Below are 20,111 nucleotides of genomic sequence, written 5' to 3' on the forward strand. Positions count from 1 at the left end.
TATTCCAACAAGTGAAAGATATAGACGATGAAAGATAGAAATGAAGAATAACTAACCCAGATCTCTTTAATGGCATGTGGATGTAATAAAATATTGCTGTATCCTAAGAAATAATTTTAAGGTATCTTGGGTGGTAAGAAGTGATACAGAGGGAAATGAGCTGAACCAGGAAAACACAAGAATAACAACATTAAGGAAACAACTTCGAAAGGCATCCAGGTAACATGATAAAACATGTTACCTACTTTTTGAGAGGTAATAGACACAAGGTATAGAGATATACTACTACAAGGATTGATTTTTCATAACTATATTAATTACAAAGATCTTTTTTCTTTCATTTCAAATTCAGTTATTTTCTTTTTCCAAATTCATATAATAATTTTCATATAGAACAAGCCCTCTCCCCCAATAAAATCATAAATAGACCATGAAAGATACTTTGGTTTGATCTGCATCTAACTCCAACAGTTCTTTCTCTAGAGGTGGATTCTTTACCATAAGTCCTTCAGAATTTTCCCAGATCACTGTTATTAATGAGAGTAGCCAAGTATTTCAAAAGTTGTTCACTGTACAATACTGCTGTTACTATGTACCATGTTTCCCCAGTTTTGCTTATTTTGCTCTGCATCATTTTTCTGAAATCATTCTGCTTATTTCTTATAGCATAACAGTTAACAAAGGTCATTTCCCCTTTCTTTTGCAAATGATGTGTATATCATATATACATACATATTTGAAAAATTTTGGTATAAAGTAGATTCATGGTTTCACAGAATTCTCTTTTTGTGTTCTGACAGTAGGAAATACACATTTTTAATGTTTTAAGTGGGAAAAAATTTAATGAAATGATTAATTATTTTAAAAATGTAGCTTAACAATTATATTGCCAAGGGAAAAGGATACTATCTAATTAATTACCTTAAAAAAGTAGATTTTTTCTCCCCTTTCCCTCTCTAAATATGGCATTATAGCCCATAGTTATTAAGTTAACCCTATTCCCATCAGTTCTTTCCTCCTCACTCTAAAATCATCTTCTATTTGTTATCAGTTTCTCTCATTTTGGAGTTTTGCTTATTAGTAGTTCCTTTTTTGTTGTTGTTTTGATCTAGTTATTTAATTCTTCCCCTCTTTTTCTTCGTCTCATTTAAGTTTCTCCCCCTTCAGTTTTTTTTTTGCTCATTAGTTTTTAAAAGTTTCATTTTCTGTATTTTTTTTCCTAAAAAGAGGATTTCTTTTCCTCATTCGCTTAGGTATCTTCTCTTGCTATCTTTTCTAGACACTGATTCTTTGATCCATGGTACTCTAGCCAAAGAGTACAATGACAAAACTTGAAGTAAAAAAAATCAGGCATCAAAACTCAAGATAATTGTCAGAAATTACAGTAAATTGTTTACATGTAGGTATATGCATTTTCTGTCAATACAATACTGTATCTTGCTTTCTGTAATATATTACTTCCTGAAAGGGGGGAAAATGTGTAAGAGCTCTGTCATAACTCTATTTTCTCTTTTGTTTAACATCAGAAATTGTTGACAAAAGTAACTATTTGATGGATAAGGAACGAAGAAGGTACTTATTCGTATAATTATGTTTTAGACCATTTATTGTAATATGTATTAACAAAGAACTTAAAGAAGTGATAATAATAGAAATGGAAATTGCTTTACAATATGTTTTTAATATCAACTGCAGAAATGTGTTATTCTATACCAGGAAGGCCTTGACATATCATTTCATCAAACAGAACACATTTTGTTATGGAAAGTTATAGTTACAAATAGTGGTTACATTCTCAAATTCGCATTCAAAAAAACATTCAAGTCTCTACTAGTGAAATTATGTGCTAAATGGAAAAGAGTAGTAGTAGAATGATTTGTCAGTTTTGTTTAAACTTAATCTACTGATTGTTTATCATGGGCTACAAGATGAGAATAATAATAACTTCAATAAGTGACATTTCTATATCACTTTAAAATTTGCTAAGTATCTTATTTGTTCCTCACAAAAGTCCTGGGAGGCAGGTACTAAAGTTACCATTATCCTCATTTTATAAAATAATAGACTAAAAGAAAAGGTAATTGAATGATTTGTCCAGGTTCATATAGATAGTAAGTGGCTGATAGGCTATCAAGGCTAGTGCCTTATCCTCTACATCACAGCTGGGGCCACCCATTTACCACAGCCTTCCTAAGGGAACCATTAACAACTAGATCATAGAAGCCAGCAACAAAGAAAACTGTAGTGTTGATCCAATGCTCAAAACCTACTTGTCTTCAAAGGTAAATTCATGCAATATGTTTATGGTGTAAGTATCACATAAGCATGAGATTAGACAGAGATTATGGAACCAAAGGATTTCCTTAGGTGATAGTAAGTCAAAGAATTCTATTTCTGTTTATTCAACTGTGTGAGTTTGTGTTTCTCCCTGGGCTCTTGTGCTTCTAGGTTTGGCCTTGTGGAAATTTGTGTGATCCATGTATTACTAGGACTAAAAAATTAGTAGAGAAAAGGATCTATTGGTCTGCCTTTGTCTGAGAGCAGAGAAAAGGAATTAGGCTAATAAGACTTTAATCATAAGGTATTATTCTACTTGTTCTTGTTAGTATATTTCTCTATGGTTCCAATAGCAGATTTAGCATCTGGAGAAAAGAATAGTTTCCTCAAAGCCTAGCATTTAAAAAGAAAAAGGTTTACTAAACTAATTATCAGTGTCAACTTATTTTGGAGGTATGTTTGCCTACTAAAAGACTGAATATACTGATTTAAGAGACTTTAAAACTATGAACACATAACTTAGGTGTAAATAAATATTTTCTAATTGGAATGAGGAGGATGGAGGACAAAAGATTTTGGATACTATAGTATAACAAGTAGGTATTTGGTAAGAGAATGTAGAAAGGAAGAGTTTAAATGGAAAGAGAAAAAGGCAAATTTTACCTAGTGAGATACAGTGCCAGCACATAGGTTTTAGTTAAGATTATCAGTCCTAGTGTGAAAGATTGCAATATCTAAGCTTTTAAAAAAATTCTTACCTTCCACGTTAGAATCAATACCATGCATTGGTTCCAAGGCAGAAGAGTGGTAATGGCCAGGCAATGGGGATTAAATGACTTGCTCAGGGTCACACAGCTAGGAAGTATCTGAATCCAGATCTGAACCCAGATCTCCACTCTCTAGGTCTGGCTCTCAATCCACTGAGCTACCCAGCTGCCTCCTCTGAGCTTTTCTAATATACACTCTATCTTCCTCCTCTTAAAAAGGTAACAACAACAAAAAAACAAAAACCCCACCCCCCCAAAAAGAGGAAAGCAGAAAAAAGAGGAATAGACAAACATATATCTTACCTTATTCCTCCTTCTTAAACAATGAGAATTTTGGAGAGGGGGTTGTGAAGTATTTTCTGGGGGAAGAGAGTCCTATTTTCCTTGACCTTTATAATAGATACCAGAATAGTAGAAGTCCATTGAAATCTACTAAAGGGAATTTTTACTAGAAGGAAAGATAGAGTAGAATGCATTGGATGACTGATTTATGGTAGGGCTCGTTAGTATTGTGTCAGGAATAGGAGTGGGTTGGCTTTCAGAGATGAGACAAGGATACAAGATCAAATTCTGAAAGATAGAATAGGAACAAAAAGGTTGATGACAAAATGTTGGGGGCTGCTTCTCTTTTCTGGAGGACAAATAGTTATGCAACTATTAAGACCATTATATTCTTTGTCTTCTGCCTGAAATTTTACTAAACTAAGACTCATTTGCAGCTAGGTGATGCAGTGGATCAAGCACTGGGTCTGAAGTGACTGAGAACCGAGTTCAAATCTAATGTCAGTTACTAGTTGTGTGACACTTACTTATTAACTTCTGTCATTTAAAATGCATCATTTTTTGGAGCTAAAGACAAAGATGACAATGTTTAATGCACATACCAATTTCTGGGACTCCTGCAACAAATTCTGGGCCAGACCCATATGAAAGTATTATGAAAGTATTCAAATGCCTAAGCCAGTGAATTTAAACTAATTTTTGTAGTTTATTTTATGAAAATCAGTTTAATTAATCAAGTATGTTTATTTTACCTTGGAGGAGACTTCTTTTAGACAATGGTACATCTATATTCTATTTTACATTACTGACCCCATCCTCACTCCCCATCCCCAAATAATATGATATAACCCCATTTGCCCACACTGTTGCCAAGAGCCAAAGAAAAACTATGTAAATTTCATCAACTATAGCCCATGAACTTCAATGTGGGTCTTGGATCATGATGAGGTTATTTGCTGCATAGGTCAAAGAAAATAACAACCAATTCATTTATGTTGTGCTTTAATCCTGTCAAAAGGTTAGAACTAGTATCATTATACCTATTTTACTGCTGATGAACAAGAGTTGTAAAGAGAAGGATGCTCAGCTCTCATACATTTAGTAAATGTCTGACATAGGATTCAGATTTAGAACTAGATCTTAAGTTTTAATGTTCTAATGTAGTAGCTTTGTAGAGAGGAAATGTAAATCTCTACAAAACATTCACCAACTTTATCAAATACTCTGAAAAACATAGTACCATATAACAAATGCAAGATGATATTCAAATAACTGAGTGAGTAAATTTAGTTGCCCTTTGTAACCTACTTAAAAAAAAACAAACAAAACAAACCCTTGCCTTCCGACTTAGAAGGAATACTGTGTATTGGTTCCAAGGCAGAAGAATGGTAAAGGCTAGGCAATGGGGGTTAAGTGACTTAAGGGTGTGTGTTACAGGGTCACATAACTAGGAAGTGTCTGAGGTCAAATTTGAACCTAGGACCTCTCATCTCTAGGCCTGGCTCTTAATCACTGAGCTACTCAGCTACCCCCTTCCAATCTACTTTCTAGCACCAGTGAAATTAAGCCATATCCCAGATTTCATATTCTGTCCATTCATGTTCAAGAATGAAAAAAGGAATCTGAAAGCTGGTGTTAGAAAGCATTTCAAGTCTTTTTCGAGATTTGCCTATCTCATCTAAATTAATTATCTCAAGACAAATACTTTTTGGTGAAGTTGCTCTTTGGATAAAAAAAAGACTGGACTATGAGTTAAATTACTGACAATAAATTAGAATTCTTGGTAAGAAACCTAATGTGTTGCTAACATGGTAACCAGTTTACGAACTATTTGAAGTCACAGAAAAGGCTGGGATAATTCATTTTTTAATATAAAGTCATGGAATAGTAAGTCATAGAATGACCGTTTTACGGTCAGGGTAGCTACATGATACAGTGAATAGCGTCACCAATCTATATGAGGATATTGTCTAGAAAGAAAATGAATTACCCAATTTCACACAACAAGTTTATATACTGGGACTGAAACCAAGATCTCTTGATTCCTATTCTAGAACTTTTCCCATGAACTTATAAGATGGTATAATCAATTTTACAAATAGTTTTATTAGGAACACTTGTAAGCTAAACTTAATATTAAATGACATGTGGGATCTCCTAAGACATCTTTAAAAATTGCTTAAAACCAATTAAAAAGACCCACAGAAGAACTACATTGAGCTGGATATAAGCAGGGTTTGAGTAACAATGAGAGGGTTAGACTAGATGACCTCTAGAGTTTCATCTCGCTTTAAACTTATGATCTTACGATTACAGGTTATTGTTGTTGTTTGGTCATGTTTAACTCTTTGTGACCCCGTTTGGGGCTTTCTTGGCAGAGATGCTGTAGTGGTTTGTCATTTCCTTCTCCAGCTCATTTTACAGATGAAGAATCTGAGAAAACATGGTGAAGTGACTTGTTCAAGGTCACACAGCTAGTGTCTGAGGTTGGATATGAATTCAAGTTTTCCTGACTCCAAGCCCGAGTGCTGTATCCACTGCACTACTTAGTTGCCAACAGGACAGGAAAGCAATCATTAGCTAAAACCAGAAATGGTAAATATAAATTCTAACAATACGGTATATAGCTAGAGAGAAATAGGAGGCTCTATGATCATGACAGTAAATAAAGCTCCCCCCCCCCTTTTTGCAAAGGTATCAAGAAAATGATAAGCCTAAGAGGCAGTCGCTATTTATTAAAGAATATTCTGTATTAACCAGAAAAACTTGGTCACATGTATATCTTCTAGCTATACTTGGATAGCATTCATTGCTCAGTATGTCACTTGCAAAACAATGGGCAAAAATATTTGCTTTTAGAAATAAGTTCATTCATTCTTGCCTTACTCTCCCTCATTTATGTATGAATATATACATATACACACACATCCTTTCCTTTCCCCCAATTTTGGCTACTGAATTTTAAGTACTGAATTAGTTCAATAGCAGGTTACATCCACCTACCTTAAGATCCCGCTGAAGGAAGATCACCTCTAAATTTATTTTTATAATTAAATAACATTTAATAGAATTTTCCTCTTCTCCCTATCTTTATCCCTACCTCTGAAATAAAATTAAAACTTATTAACAACATTGCATATGCCCAAAACATATACATCTCATTCTGCACTGAGTCTATCACCTGTCTGTTGAGAGAAAGAAATTAATATGTTGTAATCAATAGTCCACTGGAACTTAACATTTTAAAGTAGTTAGCTTTTTGGGAAATTTATTCTCAGATTCATTAAATTCCTTCTTAACTCTTTAGTTAACCTATTGAATTTATTATTTATATGATCACTTTTTCCTATCATATTTAGACCATGCAGCTAGAAATCTGCCAGGCATAATGCCAACAAGGTTCTGACCCCTGTTCTTCTAGAGCATTTATGGGGAGTTGGAGAGGGAAGACAAGATGGTCAAGGAAGGTAATTAGAATGGAAAGGTTACTAAAAGTTGGGGATAGTTAGCCTAGGTAGTATAATTTAATAATTTACAACTTGACTGCCTCAAATTAGTTCCTTTATATTGTCTAATCGTCTTTATTTCACTTAACTGAAATTCTGCCAATTAGAAAAAATAAGTCATAATTCTACTGGATACCTACTCTAATTCTTATTATTTAGAAGGGTTTAGCTAGGGAAAAGGTTATGGAAAAGCTATGGAAAACTGTTACTGGGGAAAAACCCCCCCAACAACAACCAAACAATAACAACAACTTATCAGCAGTTGTTTTAAAGTTGTGTCTGAATCTTTGTGGTTCCTATTCTTGGTGAAGATACTGAAGTGGTTTGACATTTCCTTCTCAAGCTCATCTTATATGAGAAAACTGAGGCAAACACAGTTTGAACAGTTAAAGATAAAAACAATCATAATCTGCATTTTAAATAATTTTACCTTACATACATTTTAGCTTACTGACATATGAACCATTTCTGGAAATGATGACATATATATTAGGAGAATTGATTTAATGCCAAGTGACACTGGAGGTCACCTAAATCAATTCCATCATTTTACTGATGATCAGAAGCTCAGAGAAGCTATGATCTATTCAGGGTCACAGAGATATTAAGTAGTAGAACCAGAATTTGAACCTAATTTTGAACACTTTCTATTTTCGCCTGTAAAACTCTTATATAAGCGTTTAAACTTCCACTTTTTCCAGCTTTCAAATGGACTACAACTCTAAGGGGTTGTAGGCTACATTGATTTATTAATTTCTTCATCTACTAAATATAATTCTTGTACTACTGTGATAGATGCGACAAGAAAAAAAGCAGAAGCCGAAGCCCATCAACAATACAATAGGAAATATTTAAGTTTATAGTAAGAACTAGAAATATAGCAGCTTATCCTATTAAAAAATTTGAAGGAAGAAGAAATTGCGTGGTAGAACAATTTTGAAGGAAAAGATTATAAATCTTACTTTTCTGTCACCATCCTTTATCATCTCTTCCTTCACTTCAATTCTTCAATATACCCTCAATTCCACCCCTTTCCTAATGGTTGTAGGCCTGAGTCACCCAGAATGGTAGGGGTCCTAATCTAGTTCTTTTCATGCACTTCAGGTAGAAATGAAACATGTGAGTTTCCTAGTATTTGTCTTTCTTACCACTAGCCCACCTTTCCCTCCCACCCCCATATTCTCTAAGGACAACTTCAACCACCAGGAATCATTTCAGTATACTTCAGGTGACTCAACTTTTAATTTATTGGAAAATATGGTATTCCATTACTATAGCCACACTAACTCCAAGAAGAATATTAATGGAATATTGGGGTCATTAAAAGCATTATAGCATTTCCCAAACAATCTACCTTATTCTTCTTGGAGTGCTTAATAATAGCTCTAGCTCCTTGTCACTACATTGTTGGTACATAAGATATATACTTATAGATGAGCTAAACAGGCTGTCCAGCTTGTTTTTTCCCCATTGTATATCATATTTTGGACAACAGGCATTCTTTATTTAGCTTTTTTCTAAATGAATAGGCAAAACTTGATTAACTATGAATCTCATTTTGGAGGCTCTGCAATATTTTGGGGTTTAATGCAATTAGCACAATGTTATCTACAAATAGAAGCATCTAGTAGATATAATTCTTCTATAGGAAATTCCTCTTCTATTTGGATTCTGTATTGATCATTTCCCATGATACAGGAAAACACCTCTAGCAAACCTGTGTGTGGGGCCACTAGGTATAGTGGATTAAGTACTATGGTGGGAGTCAGGAAGACATGAGTTCAAATCCAGCTTCAGATATTTACTAGTTGTATGACCATGGGCAAATCACAACCCATTTGTCTCAGTTACTTCATCTTTAAGAAACACATATAAGGAAGGTGGACAACCATAGGGTAAAAGTAAGAGGATGGAGCCAAATCAATTGGGCATCAACTGAGAAAAAGAAGGCAGGAGTCTCAATCATGATATCCGACAAAGTCAAAGCAAAAATAAATCTAGTAAAAACAAATAGGGAAGGTAATTACATCCTGATAAAAGGCAGTATAGACAATGAGGAAATATCAGTACTCAACATATATGCACCCAATGGCATAGTATCCAAATTTCTAAAGGAGAAACTAGTGGAGCTCAAGGATGAGATAGATAGAAAAACTACACTAGTGGGAGACTTGAACCTTCCCTCTATCAGAACTAGATAAATTAAACCAAAAAATAAATAAGAAAGAGGTAAGAAGTGAATGAAATCTTAGAATAGGGACAAAAAGGAATACACCTTCTTTTCAGTAGCACATGGTACATTCACAAAGATTGACCGTGTACTAGGGCATAAAAACCTTGCAAAAAAGTGAAACAGAAATAATAAATGCAACCTTCTCAGATCAAAATGCAATGAAAATAATAATAAGGGTACACGGAGAGGCAAATAAAAAATGAATTGGAAATTAAATAATGATTCTCCAAAATCTGTTAAAGAATAAATCATAAAAGAATCAATAATTTCATTGAAGAAAATGACAATGATGAAACATCCTTTCAAAATCTATGGGATGCAGTCAAAGCAGTATTCAGGGGGAAATTTATATCCTTGAGTTCATATATTACCAAATCAGGGAAGGCAGAGGTCAATAAACTGGGCATGCAAATTAAAAAACTAGAAAACGAACAAATCCAAAATCCTCAGATGAAGACTAAATTAGAGATCCTAAAAATCAAAGGAGAAATTAATAAAATTGAAAGTCAAAGAACTATTGATTTAATAAATAAGACTAGAAGCTGGTACTTTGAATAAACAAATAAAAGATAAAGTACTGGTCAATCCAATTAAAAAAAGGAAAGAAAACCAAACTGACAGTAATCCAAGATGAAAAGGAAGACCTCACCTCTTATGAAGAGGAAATTAAGGCAATCATTAAAAACTATTATGCCTATAAAACTATATGGCAATAAATATGGCAATCGAGGTGATATGGATCTACAGAAATATAAATTGCCTAGATTAACCGAAGAAAGAGAATATCTAAACAACCCCATATCAGAAAAAGAAATTGAACAAGCCATCAAAGAACTCTAAGAAGATATCCCCAGGACCAGATGGATTCACAAACAAATTCTATCAAACATTCAAAGAACAACTAATCCCAATATTATACAAACTATTTGACAGAATAAGCAAAGAAGTTCTACCAAATTCCTTTTATAACACAAATATGGTACTGATTCCAAAGTCAGGCAGGTCAAAAACAGTTTCTTCATCTTTAAAATGAATTGGAGAAAGAAATGGCAAACTACTCTTAATATCTTTGCCAAGAAAACCCCAGACGGGATAAGAAGGAGTTGGATACAACTGAAAATGGCTAAACAACAAAACAAGCTTGTGTCCTTGTTTTATGCCTTATGTGATCATAATATTGTAATATATTAGTGCTACCATACAGCTGAAGAAACCATGGCACAGAGAGGTAAAATAATCCTATTATTCACCTACCTTTTCAGTACCAGAGCCAGAGCTAGGGCTCAGGCCTTTTGACTCTGAATTTTGTGCTGTTTATTATACCATGATGCTTATTTCTTAGGAAAAAAGAGAACTGTCAGTGTGTCAGACATTTATTGTTACTAAATCTATGATCTGTTTGAACTTTTTTAAACATCCAAGTTTTAATTAAGTCAGCAGTAAATAACATGAAACAAATAATTTTATCCTTAAATCAAAATCAGCTAGTTTCACAGAACATTTTAAGAAGCCTATTTGAAATGAATTTTGAAAAGTGAACTGAGCACTAGATCTAGAAACCAAGGCTTCCTAGATTTGATCTAGTTAGTTTTGCAGTGCAAAAATGGAGACTTGAATCCAGGACTTCAATCCCCAGAAGTCCTTGTTCCACTTCTCCAGAATGCTTTGTAATATCACTGAATTCTCACCTGGGCCGAGATCGAGATGGGGTATTTAACCTGATTGGAAAGGCTTCTGGGCCTCTCTTGGCTTTCCTGTTTCTGCTTGCAAGCAGAAGGGTCTTTTCATGATGTAGGTGAGGTTGTCTAGACCTCTCTCTGGCCTAGACACGTGCTTTTCTTACTTGTATATTCTTACGTTCTTAATCTTAAATAAACCTCTAGAAATATAATACTCCTTGCAAGAGAAACTAATTTCTACCTGCCCCAGTTTCCCACTCCCCTCCCCCTGCTAATTTTAATCATTACAGCTGTATGAACTTGCAAAATAGAAAAAGTATACTGGAAAACTATTTTTGAAAGTATACACAATACCAATATTACTTAAAACTTCTATTTCACATATTAAAACAAACTAAAACCAGTGATCTATTAATTACCTATATCACATTTTAATAAGGTTAGTTTTACTTACCGTCTGTGGATTAATTTCCTCTTCTCCCATAGGCTCATCCATAATTTGCTGCCCATTCTGTGAAAAGGGGACCAAGTATAATATTACTAAAACAGTTCTCAAGTCAGTTAAATATACATGGGCCTATATGGGAGTGTTCTTTCTTCCTTAAAAGTTGTCTACATCTGGAATAACAAAGGACCACATAGATGGTTCCAAGTAATTAATTGGCTGTGTTACAAATTTATTTTTGAAGTTAGTTATCGGGAGCTCAGAAAACATTTTCCTATAGAAACAATATTCTAAATGGTGGCAATTAGTCAAACAACAAGCATTTATTAAATACCAACTATGCTAGGTGGTGGGAATTCAAAGACAAAAATGAAAGTCTCTACCCTCAAAGGGTTTATATTCTATCAGGGGAGTCAACATATAAATATGAGGACATATAATATTTATAAAACAAAATGAATATAAATTATTGGAGTAGGACACTAATAGCTGGGGTGGAGTGGAAATTAGTTAAGGCTTCATGTGAAAAGGTGGCTTTTGAGCTAAGGCTTAAAGGAAGCAAGGATTTCAAAGGGACAGAGGTGAAGAGGAATACACTTTTCAGGAATGAGGGATGGTCAGTGCAAAAGCACTCATATGAGTGTGAAACACTACATAATGCTAGCTATTATTATTGTGAGGAAGAGCAAAAATAGCCAGTATGGCTAGACCCTACAGTATATGGCACAAAGTAATGTAAAATAAGTCTAGAAAGACAGGTTGAAACTAGATTATGAAGGGTTTTAAATGGCAAGCAGGAATTTGCATTTTATCCTAGAGGCAATAGGGAGCCACTCGAACTTTTTGACAGGATAAAAGCAAGTGTTTCAGGAAAATTTATTTGGCATATAGAGTATGGATTGAAGAGGAGAAAGGCTTAAAACAATTAAAAGACTGTTACAAGAGTCCAGGAGAGATGTGAAGAGATTCTACACTAGGGTGGTGGCTATGAATAGAAAGGGGACAAATGTTGCAGATTCTTTTTTTTTTTAACCATTTTTCAGTTTATTTCCTCCATCCATTTTTCTCTAGTGTAAGCAATATGAGTCTTGTTTTACAATATGATAAACAAGGAAATATGTATTATATGATGATATATGTACAACCTTTATCATATTACCTGCCTTCTTTTTTTTTAATTTTATAGTATTTTATTTGATCATTTCCATGCATTTTTCATTAAAGACAAAGATAATTTTCTTTTCCTCCCTTCCCCCCGCCCCCGTGGCCGACGTGTGATTCCACTGGTATCACATGTGTTCTTGATTCGAACCCATTGCCATGTTGTTAGTATTTGCATTAGAGTGTTCATTTAGAGTCTCTCCTCTGTCATGTCCCCTCAGCCACTGTAGTCAGGCAGTTGCTTTTCCTCAGTGTTTCTACTCCCTCAGTTTGTCCTCTGCTTATGGATAGTGTTTTTTCTCCTTGATCCCTGCAGATTGTGCAGGGACATTACACTGCCACTAATGGAGAAGTCCATTACGTTCGATTATACCACAGTGTGTTTGTCTCTGTGTACAATGTTCTCCTGGTTCTGCTCCTCTCGCTCTGCATCACTTCCTGGAGGTCAAATGTGGCAGATTCTATAGAAGCAGAACTAACAAGACTTGGTGACTGATTAGGTATATGGGATGAGACAACATAAAGTGCTAGGCATAACTGAGACTTCAAACCTGAATACTTAAAAGAATGATGAAAGAACATGTAGGTTGTAGGGAGTGGGGAGCAGAGATGAGTTCTGTTTTGGATGTCTATAGGTCAGTCAGTTTAAGATGTTCAATGGGTAATTGATGATGTGGGGCTGGAATTGAAGAGAAAGATTAGATTTGAGAGTCAAGTGCCTAGAGATGCTAGCTGAAGATAAAGCAGCTGATGAGATCACTAAGCAGACTTAACTCATAATACTTTAACTGGGTTATAGGATTTTAGCACATAACTAATTATAAAATTGGTCCTATGGAAAAATGCATTTCAACTTGAATTTCCCCAATTAAGCACTAATTAAGTGCCTATTATGTACCAGGTACACTCAATAAGCACTAGAATATGGGCAGTGCAAAACCAAAATGAAATAGCTTAGCCTCAAGAATGCTTACATTGGGAAAAAGAAAGAAGGTAATAATAAAATATGCAGAGATAAATAGAGAAATGTGAATTTAAAAACTATTCCACCCTACTCAGACCGTACTTTAGAAGATTTGATTTAGCTATTTCCTGATTTGTAACAATGGAGATACTTGGTCTAACAGAATCAGGTCTTGGGAACTCTACATTGCTCCACCCTATTTAGTTTATTAGCAAGGTCAGGAATGTCTGCACCCATACTCAAGGATTAAGTATCTAAGAAGATGGCCTTCAACAGACATGTGCAGAAACAGCTGACAGACCCCTGGGTTTTCCTAAGTCAAGCTAAGCTAACATTGGTACAGATGAGATGCAGTAAAGTGACGTAAAACCGTCTATATAGGACTCATAACTTCCTCTCTTCGCTCTCTTTCCCCGGAGAGGCGGCTCTGGCTGGCAGCGTGCTAAGCGTTCCGACATCTTGGTGTGGTGGCAGTTATTTGTCTGGGTTTTGGCGGTGAGTTTGCCCCTTGGGCTAATTTAGGTTCAGGAATCTTGGCTGAGCCCTCTTGGAGTTCAGGCTGATTCCTTCCTCCTTTATTCTCCAAAACCTTACCTTCCTAGAGTCTCTAATCTTCCCCCTGGCACTAGCCAGGTGGGAGAAATCCTACTCCTTTTCCTTCTCCCTTCTTCTTAATTTCTTTCCACTATATTAATTAAATCACCATAAATTTCCAGCTGACTTGGGTATTTTTTTTTATTTGGAATATACATGGTGACCAAATAATTAATATACTAGGTTACAATGCTAAAATTATCCTTTACAGAAGGGAGGGTGCAATATCAAGTTGGGACAGAGGGAAGGGATCAGAGGAAAGGTGATATGGCAACTGATCTGAGGCTTGAAGGATTCTTCTGAAAAGAGGAGCTGTGAAAAGAATCTATCATAGGCGTTAGGTGACAGCTTGCACAAGTGTATGAAGGTGGGAGATGGAATGTCAAGCTTGATGGAGTACTGAGTTGTCTACAAAGTGAATAGATTATCATAGGAGGTAATAATGTTCTTCCTTTCTGAAAATTTTCAAAAAATGCTGGACCGATCACTTGTGGGCAATGCTGCAAAAGTGATTCTTGGTTAGGTATATGGGTGGAATGAATGATCTGTGGAATCCTCTTCCAACTGTGCTATTCTCTGTGAACTTCATACAATGTATAAGTGTATAAGTTCAAGTATAAGTTCAAGCCAGGACTTGAACTTGGTTTAATCATGGAGTTCTAGGATTTCAAACCAAGTACTTTCCTTCTTAGATAACAATGCTGCTCTAAAAAGTACAATGAAAATAATGACATATTTCTACTAAATTATTTGAAAAGCAAACTCATTTAAAAAGTCTGATAACAAAATGGTCAACAGATGGATTATAAAAAAATTCACATTTTTACAAACTATCATTTGCATAACTTTCATTTAAGTACTACACTAAGATGTTTCATCACTGTGTACAACTAATTAACACTGAGCTATAGAAACAGTGTGATGCAGTGGAAAGAACACTGGATTTGGAGTTGGCAAAAATGGTCTCAAATCCTCTCTCTGTCACTTAATGACCTGTGTATCCCTGGATCTTCAAACTCTATCTATAAAGTGAATGGGGAGAGGTTAGATGATAATTAAGCTCTCTTCTACCTCTAAATAAGCTCCCATAATACTGAATGTTGAGCAGTCAATAATTTAGGGGCACAGGTGGTGCTTTTATAACAGCTGCTGACTGAAGGTACTACTTTCAAAAGAAAAAAAGATATTGTAAATGTGTAGTTGGTTAGAAAGATTTTTGAAAAATCGGATTTGATTTTTAGGTTACAGTTTTTCTTTTCTTTTTTTCCCTCTAAACCCTTTCCTTCAGTCTTAGAATAATTTCCAAGGCCAGAAGAGCAGTAAGGGCTAGGCACTGGGAGTCAAGTCTTCCCCAGGGTCACACAACAAGGAAGTGCCTGAGGTCATATCTGAACTTAGGGCCTCCAGTCTCTAGGTCCGGCTCAATCCACTGAGCCAGCCAGCTGCTCCCTAAGGTTATAGTTTTAAATACAGGAATTGCAAATACTAGGTCAGGGATGTAGCTCAGTACATAAAATCTATGAAAAATACATTTGCCTAGAGATACACATAACTTATCAATAGGGTTTTAAAATAAAAATGAAAACTATAAATATACATCAAAGAACATTCATTAAGAACCTACTATGTGCTAGGCAATTTGGTAAGAGCACAAAGACAAAAGAGAAATCTTTTAAGCCATTTATCAAAAAAGAATGGAACATTATATAGAAAGAATAGTCAAGACAACAAAGTTAGTAAGTGCCCAGTAGCTAGGAATACAAAGAAAGGCAAAAACAATCTCTGATTTAAAGGGGCTCATAATCTCATGGAGGGAGAGCAAACCACTAGAAGGGGTTAGATAGTACAGTGAATAGAGTGCTGGACCTGGAGTCAGAAGACCTACATTCAGAAGCAGCTAGGTGGTTCAGTGGATAGAGTCAGGTCCAGTCTGGGTTAAAATCTGGTCTCAGACACTTCCTAGCTGTGTGACCCTGGGAAATCACTTAACTACCATTTGCCTACCCCTTATCTTTGCCCTTCTATTTTAAGAGTTTTTACTAAGACAGAGAATAGCGTTTTTTTTTTTAAAGGACCTGAATTCAAATCCTGCTTCAGACATTTACTAGTTCTGTAGCCTTGGGCAAGTCATTTATCCTGTCTTATTTTAACTGTAATATGGAGATGATAATACCACCAATGTTGCTGTGAAGATAAAAGGAGATATTGTATTTGTAAAGGCCTTTGTAAATTTTAAAGCACTAATCGAATTCTAGCTATTAATATTATACACAAACAAGATACATTCAGAATAAATTGTAGATAACCTCAAGAGTACAAACACTAGAATTAAGGAAGATTGGGAAAAGCTTCTTTATGAAAATTTGATTTTTTTACCTGACATTTGAATGAAGTTAGGGCAGGGAATGAAGTTAGTGGGGAGTTTCAGAAGCATTGGGGATTCAATAAAAATGTAGATTCAGGAGATGGAGTATCTTGTTCAAGGGACAGCAAGTTGGCCACTGTCACTGGATCTCAGTTTGGGATTTGTACTGGTTAAGTTTCCTTAACTTATGTTGTAGTCCCTTACACCAATGAAGACCCAAACAAACTTGACAACAACAAAAAAGCAAAAATACTACTGAAATCCCTGAGGCAAGAAGAAACTAAATAATGAGTTCAGTAAGAAAAGGCATCATATATAACAATGATATGAGGTGAACTTTTCAGACATCTGTGGGAACATTCCAATAAAAACAAGGGGCTTGATTTTCCTTAATGATGAAAATGTATATTTCTTTAAACAGTAGAGTAAGTGATAAGAGGAAATTCTATATCTGATTCTGATTAATAAAAAAGAACAGACTGATAAAAGCAAAAAAAAAATTTAAAACCCTGGAAAGGAAGTGATCATGAAATCTCACATATCATAAAGAAAGGAAAGCTGAATATAATTTGACTACCTACAGTACCTCTAAGAGCCCTAAAAAACCCAAGAATATAACTACTGAGCTGTTTACTGTCAATCTTTGAAAAATCATGGATGGGGCAGCTAGATGGCTCAGTGGTTTGAGAGTCAGGCCTAGAGATGGGAGAACCTGGGATGAAATCTGGCCTGATACTTCTTAGCTGCGTGAACCTTAACCCCATTGCCTAGTCCTTACCACTCTTCTGCCTTGAAACAGGTATTTAGTATGGATTCTATGCCAGAAGGTAAAGGTTAAAAAAAAAAAGGAAAAATCATGGATAAAAAGAGAGGTGCTGCTAATCTGAAGATACATAAATGTTGCAGTGGTGTTTTTTTTTTTAAACTGGGAAAGAGGTTGGAACATTTTAATTATAGGCCAGTGAACTTGAATTTGATTCTTGGCAAATTTCTAGAGCAAATTCAAAGGGATGGTTTGCAAACACTTGAAAAGGTTTAATATTTTTAAAATATTCTTTTAGAGCTGGATTTAGATTTGGAACTGGTATTGGTATTGGTATAGGCCATAGAGGAAATTAAATGATATAGTCCCTTCCAGCTCTAAATCTATATTCCATAGATCTTATGAAATAAGTGCTTATTTAGGCTTGATGTCAGGAAAAGCTACCTAATGGAGCTATCCCAAAGTTGTGTTGAGAGGTATTAGATTTTTCATCATTAAAGGTCTTTAAATGGATGCTGGAAGACCACTTATTGGGTATGTTAAGAGTGGGTATTCTTTTCAGGTATGCATTGAATCACATGGCCATTGAGGTCCTTTCCAACTCAGTTTTTGTGTTTCATTAACTACCATTCTTAGAGTCTTGCCTATTAAGTAGCATTCATTTCTCTATCAAGTTTAAATTTGTCTCTTTGCAATTTCTCTTCATAGCTCCTAGGTTCAGTCTCCAGAGTCAAAAAGAACAGGTCAAATCCTTCCTTAAAATGAAAGCCCTTCAAATACTTGCAAACAACTATCATTTTTGCTTCTACTCCAATTATTTAAACTAATTCTGCTCTGTCATGGGTTCAAATTAAGGTGTATAAATGTTCAGCCATTCTCCAATTAATGTGCACCTGTTTCACTCTTTGCTACTACAGAGTCGTTATAACCTTTTGTCACACAGGTTCTTTTCCCATGTCTTTTATCTCTTTAAATACTGTGGCACTGCTGGGTCAAAGATAGTATGCCAGAGTTAGGGTTAAAAAGTTAGTAACTTTCTGGCAACAGTTCCAAACTACTTTCTAAAATGACTAACAATTCATAGTTCCATGAACAGCTTATTAAGGTGCCTGTTTTCCTAGTGTCCTTCCAATATTTGTCATTTTCCATTTCTCTCCAACTTCACTAGTCTGGTAGGTGGGAGGTATGTAAAGATTGGATTTAGCTATTTCCTGTTTGCAACAATGAAGATACTTAGTTTAACAAAAGTAGGAATGTCTTGGGAACTCTAAATTACTCCACCCTACTTAGACTGTACTTTAGGGGAAGATAAAAGTTGTAATCTCCTGATTGAACAATGAAAGTACTTAGTTCTCACCTTATAGTAAAGCTAGAACCTTAAGCTAAGTCTATTTTTAGATCTTAATACAAAAAGGTGTTAAGTAACTATAAAGGTTAAATTAATCACAAAAAAGCCAAGAACTAACAAAAGGTGAACTTAACAAAGAAGCGTTAAGTAACTCAAAAGATATAATCAAAGAAGGTATGCCCAAACTAAAAGTATGGGCAGTCCTGGAGAAAGCCTTTGATGTGATTGGTAGATGTGAAAGTTTAGGGGAGGAGACACAAGGATGATTTTTCCCTCTCACAAAAAACATTCTTTCCAAATGGCTGTGGAGTTAGGTGAGAGTTGCGTGCTGAGCCTTTTGGCATCTTAGTGTGGCTACAAGCTATTGTCCGGTTCCATGGTGAGTTTCTGGCTGAATTTCCCTCCTTTACTGTCCAACTTTAACCTCTTAGAAGCCTCTAATCTTCTTCAAAGAACTAGAGGCAGCGATTTTAAACTCCTTCTGGCATAGGCCAGGCAGGAGAAATCCTATATCCTCTTCCCTCCTCTTTAAATTCCCTCCCTCTATATTAATTAAATTACCGTAAAATCCCAGACCAACTTGGGCATTTTATTTGGGATTTCCCCTGGTGACCAATTAACTCTAGATCTTTAAGTCATAACCCTAAAATTATCTGTACAGGTTCATTCTCAGTTGCTTTATTTCTCCACTTTTCAGTGATTTGGAAATTTCCCCCCCAAAATAGCTATTAATATTTTTTCCTTCTGAAAACTGCCTATTCATATGGCTTAACCAATTATTAATCGGAGTGGTAATGACTTATTCTTGATTGTCATGCTGTTTACTTATAATCACCACTTTTCTCTTGAAAAGTTGATCAATCATCTTTTTAAATAATTTGCTTTGAAATTTTCCCAGAATTGGAATTTAAGCTCACTGGTCTCACTTGCAGACACTTCCTTCTTTTTAATTTTTTGGAAAACTCAAATATTTATCCATTTTCAATCTTTTCTTATCTCTCTGGATTGTCCATATCTTTAAATATTACTGACTCAGCAATAACATCCACCAATTTCTTTACTACCCAAGAACACAATTCTTCTGGGCCAGGTGACCTGAATTCTTGAAGGGAAGCTGGGTTCTAATTTCCTTATTTATTTTGGGCATCAATTTCACATTACTCATTTTTGTTCTGTAATTTCCAGTGCAAATGTCATTCTTCTAGGCAGAGAAAACAAGAAAAAAATAAGCATTGAAAATCTGATTTCTCTCTTGTTGGTTACCATTGTCCCAACCTCTCCAAGAAGGCTTGATCCTTTCTCTGATCCTCTTTTTTTCTTCAAGACTTAACATCTTTTCCTGCTTTTTGTTGTTAGGTCCCTGTCAGAAGCTTTAGCTCATTCTGAACTTTAGTATTATACTATTTTTACTGCATCTTGTTACTTGGCCTTGCTTCCATCTTTTATATATTTTTTCTTAAAAATCTAAATAGGCTGATGAATTTCCTGTTTAATTTACACAGGTCTTGAGACAAATCTCTTCTTTTTCAGTGAAACTGTTTTCCTTTTCATTGAGAATTTAATTTTTTAGCACCTCTCAATCTCCCTGGGTTCATTTCCTAGGAATCATTTTAGTTCATGTATCAATCATGTATTTAGTATCAATCTTCCTTTTGAATCCTTTGAAATCTGCTTTCTCAAAATATTGGTGCATTTCAGATCACATATGGGATTTGTTTTTTCTATCA

The 20,111-nt window shown here is 35.0% G+C and overlaps 1 protein-coding gene across 7 annotated transcripts in view; it reads right to left on the minus strand.

Annotated features, from left to right (window-relative positions):
- The window catches only part of RPS6KA3 (ribosomal protein S6 kinase A3), a 110,934-nt gene that overhangs the window by 78,619 nt on the left and 12,204 nt on the right, over window positions 1–20,111 (minus strand). For 5 of the 7 annotated variants that reach the window (XM_056793330.1, XM_007493438.3, XM_007493436.3 and 2 more), the window contains exon 2: window positions 11,199–11,255. The exons of the other annotated variants lie outside the window; for them this stretch is intronic. In XM_056793330.1, coding sequence (XP_056649308.1) covers window positions 11,199–11,240 — 42 coding nt within the window. In that variant the 5' untranslated portion in view covers window positions 11,241–11,255. The remainder of the gene's footprint in view (window positions 1–11,198; window positions 11,256–20,111) is intronic. 7 annotated transcript variants of the gene reach the window in all.

The sequence above is a fragment of the Monodelphis domestica genome, chromosome 4, assembly GCF_027887165.1.
Source record: "Monodelphis domestica isolate mMonDom1 chromosome 4, mMonDom1.pri, whole genome shotgun sequence".
In the NCBI taxonomy this organism is placed as follows: Eukaryota; Metazoa; Chordata; class Mammalia; order Didelphimorphia; family Didelphidae; genus Monodelphis; species Monodelphis domestica.